This window comes from Actinia tenebrosa, unplaced genomic scaffold (genome assembly GCF_029948245.1).
Source record: "Actinia tenebrosa isolate PJP-AT-01 unplaced genomic scaffold, QUT_ActTen_1.0 PGA_scaffold4__44_contigs__length_22323623, whole genome shotgun sequence".
In the NCBI taxonomy this organism is placed as follows: domain Eukaryota; kingdom Metazoa; phylum Cnidaria; class Anthozoa; order Actiniaria; family Actiniidae; genus Actinia; species Actinia tenebrosa.
In genome coordinates this window covers 17,401,903-17,414,476 of record NW_028292581.1, presented here as the reverse complement: position 1 = coordinate 17,414,476, position 12,574 = coordinate 17,401,903, and the positions used below count along the sequence as shown (strand labels likewise).

Genomic DNA, 12,574 nt, shown 5'->3' with positions numbered 1-12,574 from the left:
TATAAATGTCAGAGATGGCTAGGGAAATGGTTTAAATTTCATCAATGGAAGTTGACCTTTCAGTGAAATGTCAATCTATGAGATCCAAAAATAAACCAAGTTACTCACAAACCTTAGATGATTGTAAAATATAAAACCCTCATGATTTAGAAACTTATTTTATAGACTCTTCCTAGGAGTTCAGTCTAGATGCATAAGCAAGCTGTTGTGAACCATAGTTTGAATCTCAAATTTATAATCAACAAAAGAAAACTAACTTTAAAACAAAACTAATTTGAATAGCACTTATCATTAAACTCTTAGATTTTCTCTTTGGAGTACAGTCTAACTAAAGAGTACAAGCATGACTTAACAAGTATATATACTATGCATGTTAGTACATATACTGTAAGACAGTTAATCTACCTTTTCACGCTTTGATTATTACTTGGCAAGCCCAGGAACTTAGCCTTTTTAAAAGAGTACGATTACACAAACACAGCCAACCTAAATGTGAAAGTCAGTGCTAAACGCATTACTGTCTAGAGGACAATTTTTTTGAGATGATGTCACATCAGTGGCAAATATTTTCATCTAAACAAAAATCAGACATTTGTGAATATTGAAATGAGTTGTATAGGACTAATGTTTTGAATAAATATTAATGGTAATAATTACAGAACACTTCAAAGATGGTTCAAACATATTTATAATTCCAGCCTCTATGAATATATATTCAACTTTTAAATTTTACGTTGTTAGGTATTAAATAATTACATATTTTAGTTCAAAAAGATAAGAGAGTAAGTTATGGAAAACTAATCTCAAGTCCACAAGTTAGCATAAATCATATTGACAATCAATTAGTATGTTCTGTTTTTGGAAAATTATGCAAATACTACATAAAACAAACGCTTAAAAATCAAACGCCAAATCAGCCTTCGTTTTGCTGTCATTGATCACGAAGTTATATATGTTTTTTTGAAAAGTTGACTAAAATAACTTCCATTGGAAGCCATAAATTTGCTCAGATCTAGCTTAGTCAAGAAATATTCAATTCCAGTATTAAACCAGATTATCCTATTAAAAGTATGAAGGTTAAAAGGAATAATAAAAATGACTTTCCAAGTTTTGAAAGTGTCCGAAAGTAAACACCGTGTTATATTTGCAGACATGTTGGACAAGTTGTATTCAAACTGAAAACGGTAGCTAATTATAATCCCAATATACGATGAGAAAAACACTAAAATATTTACTAGCGGAACGTGGAGAATTAAATCTGACTTCACACACTAGCAACCCTGTTTAGAGCTTGAAGAATGTGTAATCTAAAATATAATATTTTAAAAGTAGGAGTAGACGAAAAATTTCACGCGCAATTTGACTCACCTCGACCTGGCGAACTAAGCCAACAACACCAAGCTAAACAACCCTAAATGGTAAGAATTTTCAAGTCACGACCATCTGTGGTCCAAGCTGTTGGACAAGAGTAATTGATTGTTGGGTTTTTGATTTAAGAAAGGCCTTCTTTGAACAAGAACTCGTCGGACATCTTAAATAAATAGTTCGCGGGTCACTGCGGCTCCATTTATTTATGAACAATATGTGACGTCATAAAGTGAGCCCGTAGGAGGTACATATCAGCGGTAACTGTATGAGTAAGGTCACTTGAGCTCTGGAAGAGCCATGTACTTTTACTCAAAATCAATGGGAAAACATTTGAATCTTACGGCACGTCGTATCGTGTACGTGCAGTTTGAGACAGTACCGTACGGAAACCGCTATAATGATTCCCCCCTTATTTTACTTTATTTTTAAGGGGCGGATATCGAGGGAGTGCATGTGGTTCCAGAGTTGCCGCAACGCCCGCTATTGGGAATTTTATTGCCAAAGTTTAGCTACGATAGCCGTACGTTCCAATTAAACCTTAGGTTGTATAAACGATTGTAAAACTACAGCTTATTTTATCATTTGAAATGGTATGACGCCATTGATATTAGCGACTTCTGTCTATCGTATAGCAAAGACGACTTCTCTTATTATCAATTTTTATTTTTCTAAAGAAATAAACTTTATGATTTTGATCATTTTACTGAAACTGCTACGTTCCTAAAACAATGCATATATGGCAGTCAAGTGGGGGAGAGGCTAGTAATGCCGGGGTGGGTCAGAGGGTCACGTCATCAGAAGCCGTTCTCTTTGACGACTCCTTTTCATATTATTTAGTATTCCCTTTTAAAAATCATGGTGACCCACCCTTTTTTCAAAAAAGATTTATTCATCTGTTCAATTAATTTCAATGAATCACACCAAAGGCAAAAAGTGTAGTATAGCCATGACTCACATTATGCCGCCCTTTTAAAGTTAAGATTGTTATTCAATTCTGAGGGGTGTGGCTTTAAAACCGATGGAACCATTTAATAATATCATCTCTCAGACAAATCTAATCCACCTGAATTGCATATCCTATTTCGCTCGAGGTCGTGTATTTATCATAGGGGATTTTCTCCTTAAACAGATGCCATGAAAAAATTCGTCTATCGATACTGGCATTTGACCATTATTATCTAAAAGCACTTAATGAGTACTACTTATGTTCCAGGATGGTTTTTTTTTTTTCGGGCGTAGCACGTAATAGCCAGCAGTGAACCTTTGTTCCATGAATTATTTGGAATTTAGAGGTTTATTTTTACCGGAAGAAACGCCAGCCGAAGACACCAACAAGCAACCGCTGTTCGTATGAGAACGCACATAGTGAATGTTAGGCGACGCATGCGCAGCGCAGACCACCCGCGCTTGCGCCTCCATTCAATCTCGTATCCGCAGGCTCTGGGTACGAGATTGGCCTCCATTCTATAGTTGATATCTATAGCGCAGATTTGGCAAGATTGATTGCTGAGATTTTTTGTTAAAAGTACGAAACCGTGTCTTTCTTTCGTGAAGCTGTACGCGGATCCCTTCGATAAATAAGCGAATCATACATTTGCATCGCTATTCCTTCCAGCCTCAGGTAATTGCCCTAATTCACTATGACGTCACTGTTTGTTTATGTGGGGGACAGAATCGCCAATTCCAATAGGAAATTCAACAAAATTTGCTCCTAACGAAACAGTTTAATCTAAAATGGCCTGGTTTTCAGATATAATATGTGTTAATATGTTCTAAAAAATATTCTGAGCGTTTGCTGGCTATTCTACTTCTCTTCGTGGATTGATACGGGTTTTTGAACAATTTTCGGTGAATTTGCGTTGATTTGACCCCCTCCGATGACCATGATCCTTTCCCTTTAAACAATAGATTGTTGAAGATTGCTTTGATGTGACGTCATAGTGAATTAGGGCAATTACAGCAACTGATTTGGGTTTCAAATTCAATCAAAAAGCAATTGACCTCCTCGGCTTGGTCGTAATGTTTTCCCAATCCAGACCAGCTGTCATTCTCGTGTTGGAGTGGTATCCATATTTATGTGTCTTCTCATGTGGATACTCTAGGGAATGGCACGTGGTCTGAAATGGGACAACATTACGCTCGAGCCCAAGAGGTCTATTGATGCAATTCGTATAAATTCAGTTTAGGCCATGTTTGGCAACTAGGGTTATGTTTTTGACTCATGTTTTTGAACATGGCTTTGTCAGACATGTGAACATTATTCGCCATTTTCACATTCCCCATATTGCTCTGGTTTTTGTGGATAACCGGTTAAAAATCTGCTATAAAATTAAATGCTCTTCGATTGAATGTTCGCAGATAATACCTGCTTTTACCTGTAAAGTAATGGGGTGCTTACCATATATTCACGAAAAACCGGAAATTCCGGTTTTCGGTTCTTTCCGGGGTAGACGCGTGTACACCATTTTCGAAAGTCAAAGTTGCCCGCGCTCTTTTCTTACCACTAGTGAATAAATTTCCAACCGGATGGATTGGCTTAAATGGGAAGCACCTAATAAAAATCTTTAATTGGAGATTTAACTTAGTTCGCATTGCGAGTTAAATTCCCAATTAACGCTTTTTCTTTTGTCTTGGAACTTGAAATGAGAAAAGGGGTTTTTATTTCTTTTAAATAAAACCCCCTTTTCTCCTTTCCAGTTCCAAGACAAAAGAAACAGCGTTAATTGGGAATTTAACTCATAATGCGAACTAAGTTAAACTCCAATTAAAGATTTAAAAGGACTGTTGTCATACTGTTGAATCTTATCCATAAAAACCACACGAATCAAACCGAATGCGATCAATTCATCCCTGTCACTTCAGTCTTATGTGCCTGTCAGATTGAACTTTTTTTTCTGCAGCTAATGGTGCCCTTTTCTGCATGAGCATTATTTCGTGTTAAAAAACTGTATTCAATAAAGTCTAATCAAAGAATTTGTTTGGCATTTTTTCAGAGGCACTATCATTGGGATATGTTTAGCGCGTAACTTCAGTTTGTTAATCTCCCTCTCCCCTACCAATTCAAAATCACTCTAAGACCCCTCTAACCCCTTCCTTCGATCTCAGCCACCACCACCACCAAGCTGCGTAGGCACAAGCAGGCAAAAAAAAAAACATCACTGACTGGGCCTCCTGTGGTGTGCACTATTGCGTACGATATAGACTCTGGGAATACTCCAAAATTGTTTTCAAACACAAAATGTAGTGCTCCATGCATCTTAACTAGCCCCTCTACCCCCATCCCCTCCCCCCTCCTCAGAGCAATCCTTTATTGCGTGTTCGTCGACTGGGTTTCCTGTGGTGTGCACTCTTCCGTACGCTATGAACCCTGGGAATGCGCTCAGCTTCTTTGGTCCAAAGCATGTACAAGATGTAGTGTTCCATCTATTTTGACTTCAAAAATAAATTCAAAAGGAATATATATTTTTAAAAAAGATTATATAGTTGATTCAATTAACAATGGCTCCTCCAAAAAGTCGTAAAATTGCCGTGATGGGATTCCGTTCAGTTGGTAAGTATTAACTTCTCGTGGACTTCAAATATACAGCGATAAACATGATGCCCGGGACATGATGATGATTCGATCTCGGAAAAAGTCTTTTGTTTTATCGTTTTTTGCTCTTTTTCATGACAGGAAAGTCTTCTTTAACGATTCAGTACGTAGAGGGACAGTTTGTAGACTCGTATGACCCGACAATTGAAAACAGTAAGGCAGTTTATGACAAATTATTTCGTCTTGTTAATTTAGCAAGTTTACCCTCATCAAAAGCTTAGGGACCAATCGTTTATTACGTCCCAGGGGGGGGGGGGGGGGGGGAGCGGTGGTTTCTTCGCAAAAAAATGAAATGAAATTTGTACCCCCTCTAAAATCATTAAATAGAAAACGTACCCCTCCCCCTTTCAATACTACTAAATACGTACCCCCCCCCCATCCCCCCAAACAATTCGGCCATTACAAAAATGTACTCCCCAATTTTTACTAGTTTTAAAAAACGTACCCCCCCCCCCCCTCCCTGGGACGTAATAAACGATCCGTCCCTTACCTCATTTGCTTCAAACCCCTTGTTTTTATTTCAGCTTTTACGAAAAGCGTAAAATACAAAGGACAGGAATTTCTCTTAGAGCTGATCGATACTGCTGGTCAGGTAAGGGAATATACATCATGCAATATTCGAGATATTTGAATTCAACACTTATTAATAATCTCATAATATTAATCATTTACCCTGAATCTGAGACACTAAAACACTTATACCCCATTCACACCTAATGGCCACCTGGTTAGCTCAGTTGGTAAGAGCGTACGGTCTGTTGTGCGGGAGGTCGTGGTTCAAGCCTCGGCCTGGACCAACACTCAGGGTCTTTAAATAACTGAGGAGAAGGTGCTGCCTTTGTAATTATATCTGCAAACGGTTTGACCTTCAAGTCTTCTCGGACAAGGACTTAAAACCGTAGGCCCTGTCTCCCAACCAACAGTAAATGGGGGACATAAAAGAACCACTGAGGAAGTAAAAAGAAACCCTGGCAGTGACCACCCTCAGTTCCTCCACTTCATACTAACCATCTCTCATGTTTATAAATTGCTTAAAAAAGCAATCTGTCATTCACAACTCAATGTAAAGCGTCTTTGATGATATCCACATAGGAAAGGGCGCTATATAAATCATCATCATCATCATCATCATCAACGTGTTTAGTTAAACTATGTTTTCATTAGGAAAAAAATTGAGAAACTAGAAACCTACAATATAATGAAACTTTCTAAAATATTATCAGAGCAAGACAAAGGATAGCTTACACGCATTATTTCACCAAATATTGTGCAGTGTTCGTAGATAGTTTTCCAAACCTGTTTAGTTAAACCACTTTAAAACATGTTTAAGCCTTGGTGTGAATGGAATATTAGTTTCTCAGTTATAGGCAGTTTTGTAATTTTTTTGTGTGCTTAATATATTTTGAAGTGCTCTTCTGTAATTTAGTAATCAAATCATTATATAATATCTGGTGCATCTATTCTCCATGCCTCTTAGGTATATAATATATGGATATAAAAAGATATAACTAGCTAAAAACTAGTGTGAGCTGCGTCGGTGTTTCTAATGAAACAGTAATGATGAAAAGGTAAATTATACACCGTGAAAAGATGAAAAAACTTACTGACGTTTCGGACGCTAGTCTTTTACTCTGACGAAGGACTAGCATCCGTTTTTTCATCTTTTCACGGTGTATAATTTACCTTTTCATCATTACTGTATATAATATATGCTCCATTGCATTTTGTATCCACTTTATTGCACTCCACAATCTTTCACTTCACTTCCAATCCACTTTCTTCACTCCAGTCATGTCTTTTCCTTCCCACTTCAATCCAATTCACTTCCACCACTTCTTCAATCCATCCCTTCTCCCCTCCCCACAATCAGTACCACTGATTGTGGGGAGGGAAGAATAACTCCACTTTCTACTTTCTTTACATCAGCTTGATTTGACCCAGCAATTCAATGTATAGCAAAAATTGTCTTAAACATTTTCTTATAGTTTTTCGTGTTCATTCTTATATCTGCTATGGATCAGTTTTCACTTTCACTTTAAAGGCAATGTTGTCAGTTTGCCCAGCTTGTTGTTTTTGCTATTTACTTACGACTTACAGCTGCATGTAGCCTTCATTGTTCTTACAAAATGCTGTCCTTCTTTACAAAAGATTAAGAGCGAAGGTCCACTAATATCCAGCATCGGCCAGTCACAGTCAAAATTTCTAAGTATCACACAACCAAAAATGAGCAAAATCGGAATTTTGACAGTAACCACGAATTCTTGATTTTGCTCGATATTAGTGGACATCTGCTCCTAACATAAATGATGAAAAGGTAAATTATACACTGTGAAAAGATGAATAACTTACTAACTACTTACTTAGTAAGTTTTTTCATCTTTTCACGGTGTATAATTTACCTTTTCATCATTACTGTTTCATTAGAAACACCGACACAGCTCACACTAGTTTTTAGCTAGTTATCTCTTCTTGCTCCTAACATAGTATAATGAACTGTTATGAACTGTCTCCAAAACTCACCGGACAGAAGAATAATTACCATAGCATTCTAGAATTATTAAAACTGTGAAGTTTGAAGGAAGGAATTCCAAAATCAGAAAGATAACAATATTTTCAAAAAATCAAAGTTTTGTATAAAAACATTTGTTGGTAATGCCTAGTACCACAAAAGGGTTTTTTACAAAATTCACACTCTCTTCAAAAAAATTTACTTTCACAAGTTCATTGAACTTACTTACTTCAAACTTGCAGTTTTCCTAATTTTAACATATTTTTCCAAGTGTGGTAATTATTTTGTATTTTTTACTGATTTCAAAATACCCAATGAAAGCTCATTCAATTAATCATAAACTTCTTTCTTTATAGGATGAATATTCAATATTTCCACAGTCTTATTCCATGGGCATCCATGGATATATTATAGTATATACTGTAACTTCTGCAAAAAGGTTTGTCATAATGAATAAAAAATGCATTAAATAAGTGAAACGAAAAAGCAATACACGTCGACTGGTGTTATAAAAGCAAAGTTGGGTTTTGAGCTATTTTTTTGGTAAATTATTAGAAAACTTCACAAATATTAATCATACAGTACATGTACTAGTCCACCGTTATCAAAACTAGATTTTTAAGATATTTTCCAGATGCGTTGTACCAAATCTGTTACAGTTGTTTCAAAAAAAGTTTGTCTTTAATGAGAGTGAAAGGAAAAAAGGAAATTAGAATCTTTATTACTTCATACATTTTACGATGTTTCAGGGCTTTGATATCGATTTGGCTTAGAAAGAGAGTAAAACCTATGTACAGCAGAGCTTCTATTAAATGGCCACTTATAAAGTGGTTAACCTCCATTTAGTGACCAACCTCTATTTATATACAAACTCTTTGAAATTTCATGGACCTTGACTGGAACACATGAATATTCTGCACAAAGTTGAGGCTAGCCATGAGTAACAGAAAACTGAAAACTGTGGTAATTATACCTCTGCCAAGCAACCAACCTCTATTTTTAACAGCCACTTGACAATCTCAAAGGGTGGCTGCTTAATACAGTTTCTACTGTAGTTTAAGCATCAAACATAAAAGAATCGCTTAGGAAACATCTGTAATTTCAATTGTAAAGAATAACTAAGGCTGATATTAAAGCAAATTTTTTATTGATTGATTCTGCAGGTTCTACTTAAGGTATCATGATTGACGCTAAAATTAACTTTTGCATTTCTATTCATTTATCTTCTTTTCTCAAAACTTTGTTTTTCTACTTTTTTTGTTTCACAGTTTTGAGGTTGCAAAAGTCATCCATGAAAAACTTTTAGATATGACTGGACAAAACTAGTAAGTAATAATTGTAGGTTGTGCAGTTCCAGAAATTATCCCCCACCAACCTCCCCCTCCCTCCCCCCTCCCCACACACCCACACACAGAAGAATTTGGAATTTCCGAGGGGCGGCAGGGTCAGAACAAAATGTGGAAGAAAATTGAAATTTCCCGGGTCAGGGGGGTCTTTTAAAAAAATCCTTTGTGGATTTGGGGGGAGGGGGTATGGTAGATTATAGTAGTGGAATTGTAGATAGGGTATTGAGTGGTTGTTGGTAGGTTGTCAGTAGATTAGCAATAGGCTGTTGGTAGATCAGTTGACAGTAAAATATTATTGCATTGTAGACAGGGTATTGATTGGTTGTTGGTAGGTTGTCAGTAGATTAGCAATAGGCTGTTGGTAGATCAGTTGACAGTAAAATATTATTGCATTGCAGACAGGGTATTGATTGGTTGTTGGTAGGTTGTCAGTAGATTAGCAATAGGCTGTTGGTAGATCAGTTGACAGTAAAATATTATTGCATTGTAGACAGGGTATTGATTGGTTGTTGGTAGGTTGTCAGTAGATTAGCAATAGGCTGTTGGTAGATCAGTTGACAGTAAAATATTATTCATTGTAGACAGGGTATTGTGATTTACTATGATATTGGAGATGCAACCTGTAATTGTCATCTTTTTTTAGTGTTCCAATGGTACTTGTTGGAAACAAGACTGATTTACACATGGAAAGGTAAAGTCTCCTTCCATTCAAACTTACAAGAGCCACCCAATAGACCTAAATCATTGTGGTGCAATATGCATGTCATTTCCTAGAGAATAAGATTCTCTAATGAGTTGTATCCGTACTCATGTTTGTTCTTCTGTTCAACCGTTAAACAAAGAAATGATACTCTTGGGAATGATTATCTAATGAGTTGTATCCATACTCATGTTTGTTCTTATGTTCAACCGTTAAATAACGAAATGATACTCTTGGGAATGATTATTTAATGAGTTGCATCCATATTCATGTTTGTTCTTGTGTTCAATCGTTAAATAACGAAATGATACTCTTGGGAATGATTATCTAATGAGTTGCATCCATATTCATGTTTGTTCTTGTGTTCAATCGTTAAATAACGAAATGATACTCTTGGGAATGATTATCTAATGAGTTGTATCCATATTCATGTTTGTTCTTGTGTTCAATCGTTAAATAACGAAATGATACTCTTGGGAATGATTATCTAATGAGTTGTATCCATATTCATGTTTGTTCTTATGTTCAACCGTTAAATAACAAAATGATACTCTTGGGAATGATTATCTAATGAGTTGTATCCATATTCATGTTTGTTCTTATGTTCAACCGTTAAATAACGAAATGATACTCTTGGGAATGATTATTTAATGAGTTGTATCCATATTCATGTTTGTTCTTGTGTTCAACCGTTAAACAAAGAAATGATACACTTGGGAATGATTATATAGTGCGGTGTATCCGTATTCATGTTCGTTCTTGTGTTCAACTGTTAAACAAAGAATGATACTCTTGGGAACGATATGTGGTTTGACTTGAAATAGATAAACATTGCACCAAGATGAATTAGGTTTATTGCATATTTTGAAATTCAAAAGTAATTAAAAACCAAGATTTTCACTCCAGTCCATGAATGAAATCCTAGATCATTACAAGGGGTAATGGGTAATGAAACTCCTAGTTGCAAGGTTCCCACAGGAATTTGGAGGTACGATTGACCTACCCTACCAATGCAACCTCTTGGGGAACTGCAACAATACCTAAAGAAAACTTTTAAAAACTGTTAATTAAATTTTTTTTATGTCCTTTCTCTCTTTTAAGTAACAGTCAATTCATCATTGAATTTTCAGAGTTGTTAGTACAGAATCAGGGAAAGTGGTTGCTAACTCTTGGAAGGCAGCTTTTTTTGAAGCTTCTGCCAAGGAAAATAGTGTAAGTACAATATATACTGTTAAAATTCTGATTATAATTTTGATTATAATCATGAGCCAGCCCGTGCCACTCGGAGCAAGTTACATAATAGGATTAAAAAACAATAGATTGGCCATCCAAACAATAGCTCTAAACCTAACCTTACAAAAGCGGTACTGTACTTAGGGAGCAATGAAAATCCAGCTTTCGAGCGGTACTGGATTACTCATAATAAATTTTTATTATCCCCTTCCCCAGCGATGTGTAGTTTCCAGAAAATATCCATACCCCACCAAAGGAGAACATTGGAAATTCTGCAGGGGAGGGGGGTCAGAGAAAGAACAAAATTACAAATCCAAAGTTTGAATGGAAGAAAATGGGAAGTTCCTGGGGGCAGGGGGGTACTCTTACAAATTTCCTTTCATGATGGGGTATGGATATTTTCTGGAAGTAAACAATATGTCTTCTTCCCAGATATAAACCCCCACCCCCCACCCCTCTGTAGTCTTAACCAAGACTTTGTGACTTGCGTTGTGTCATATTTTAATGGATATCACACATGTGTAAGTCATGAACAAATTCTCACAAAATTTAATGTATTTTATTGATGTGTTTAGTGTGTCCAGGAAATTTTCAATACCATGCTATACGAGATAGAAAAGCATCAAAATGGACCAGAAGATAAAAAAGAAGATTGTAATATCTTATGACAACTTTGTTTTATTTAATATTTGGAAAAGACATATAGTGACAGCATGATTACTGCATATTAAGAAAAATTCAAATCATCGTGAAAAATCTGTGGCAAAGATACTATTGGTTTTTCACATTCTTGAAGTAATATTTCAAAGCCGACAATGGGGACTGGACAAGATTCCTGGGGGGGGGTACTCCGTCAGAATTTGGGTAGGGGTGTTCCGCTGGGATTCTGAAAGGGGTACCCTGTTTATGACAAAAAAACCCAAATTTGTAGACCCTGTTCGTGACAAAAGATATAATTAATTGCCCTGAGTTCCCGTTTCAATTATCATGTCATCTCGCGTATCGTTTTTTTATGACCATAATAACCAGTTTCAGTCAATACAAAAGTAGAATCCCTGAATATGACAGGAAACTCAGGAAGAACTTGGCATTTGAGTGAAAGTGCATACCCTGTTTATGACAAGAAGCTCGAAAAACCATACCCTGTTCAGCGGATCATCCCCGTGTAGTCCATATATGGGAGTACCCCCCCCCCCCCCCCCCCCGGGACAAGATTTCAAGTCTGCACAATTAGTTCTGGAACTAATTGCAAGGACTTGAAATCCCGTCCAGTCTGATTTGGAGGCCTTGAAATGGCTTCTCATACTCATTAATAATTCGGGAGGTTATTTATTTTTGTTTAGGATTGAAAGACTTAAGGGACAGATATGTCCCTGAACTGAATTAATTTTGATCCAGTCCAAGGACTTGAACAAAGTTAATTCAGCCCTTTCACAGGACTTTACCAGGTTTCAAGTAACATCATGTGACCCAAAAAATAGCCCATTGATTGGCTGGTTTCCTCATGAACTATTAATGAGTATGAGATTTATCTTAGTCTTTTATTATTCATTGAAAATCTGAAAATGCATCTGTGATTTGGCTCTTAAGGTTTGAAAAATTATAATTATTGTTTTATAGAGAAATTTTGCAGATCCAGAAATATCTATACCTCTCTGTAGAGAAAGATTGATGTTACATTACAGGGCCAGGCTTTACGAAGGGTTTATCGCACTATCCGAGTGATAAATCTTATCCAGTGGATAAATTTATTGGATAACAGTATCAACTTATCAACTGGATAAGTATCTATCCACTGGATAAGGATTTATCCACCTATTGTACAA

General features: G+C 36.3%; 2 protein-coding genes across 3 annotated transcripts in view; one reads left to right on the top strand and one right to left on the bottom strand.

Annotated features, from left to right (window-relative positions):
* Positions 1-1,574, bottom strand: part of LOC116301549 (unconventional myosin-Ia) — a 39,304-nt gene extending 37,730 nt beyond the window's left edge. Inside the window, exon 1 of one of the 2 annotated variants that reach the window (XM_031710623.2) lies at positions 1,369-1,574. The gene's annotated coding sequence lies outside the window, so the exon portion shown is untranslated. The remainder of the gene's footprint in view (positions 1-1,368) is intronic. The other variant, XM_031710625.2, reaches the window with a different exon arrangement.
* A 3,190-nt stretch (positions 1,575-4,764) lies between these two features.
* LOC116301553 (GTP-binding protein Rheb) lies at positions 4,765-11,950 on the top strand. The gene is made up of 8 exons (XM_031710630.2): positions 4,765-4,918; positions 5,042-5,113; positions 5,485-5,552; positions 7,826-7,908; positions 8,738-8,794; positions 9,459-9,506; positions 10,646-10,727; positions 11,324-11,950. The coding sequence occupies exons 1-8, from the start codon at positions 4,867-4,869 to the stop codon at positions 11,414-11,416; spliced, it is 555 nt and encodes a 184-aa protein (XP_031566490.1). The 5' UTR covers positions 4,765-4,866; the 3' UTR covers positions 11,417-11,950.
* The last annotated feature ends 624 nt before the right edge of the window (positions 11,951-12,574 follow it).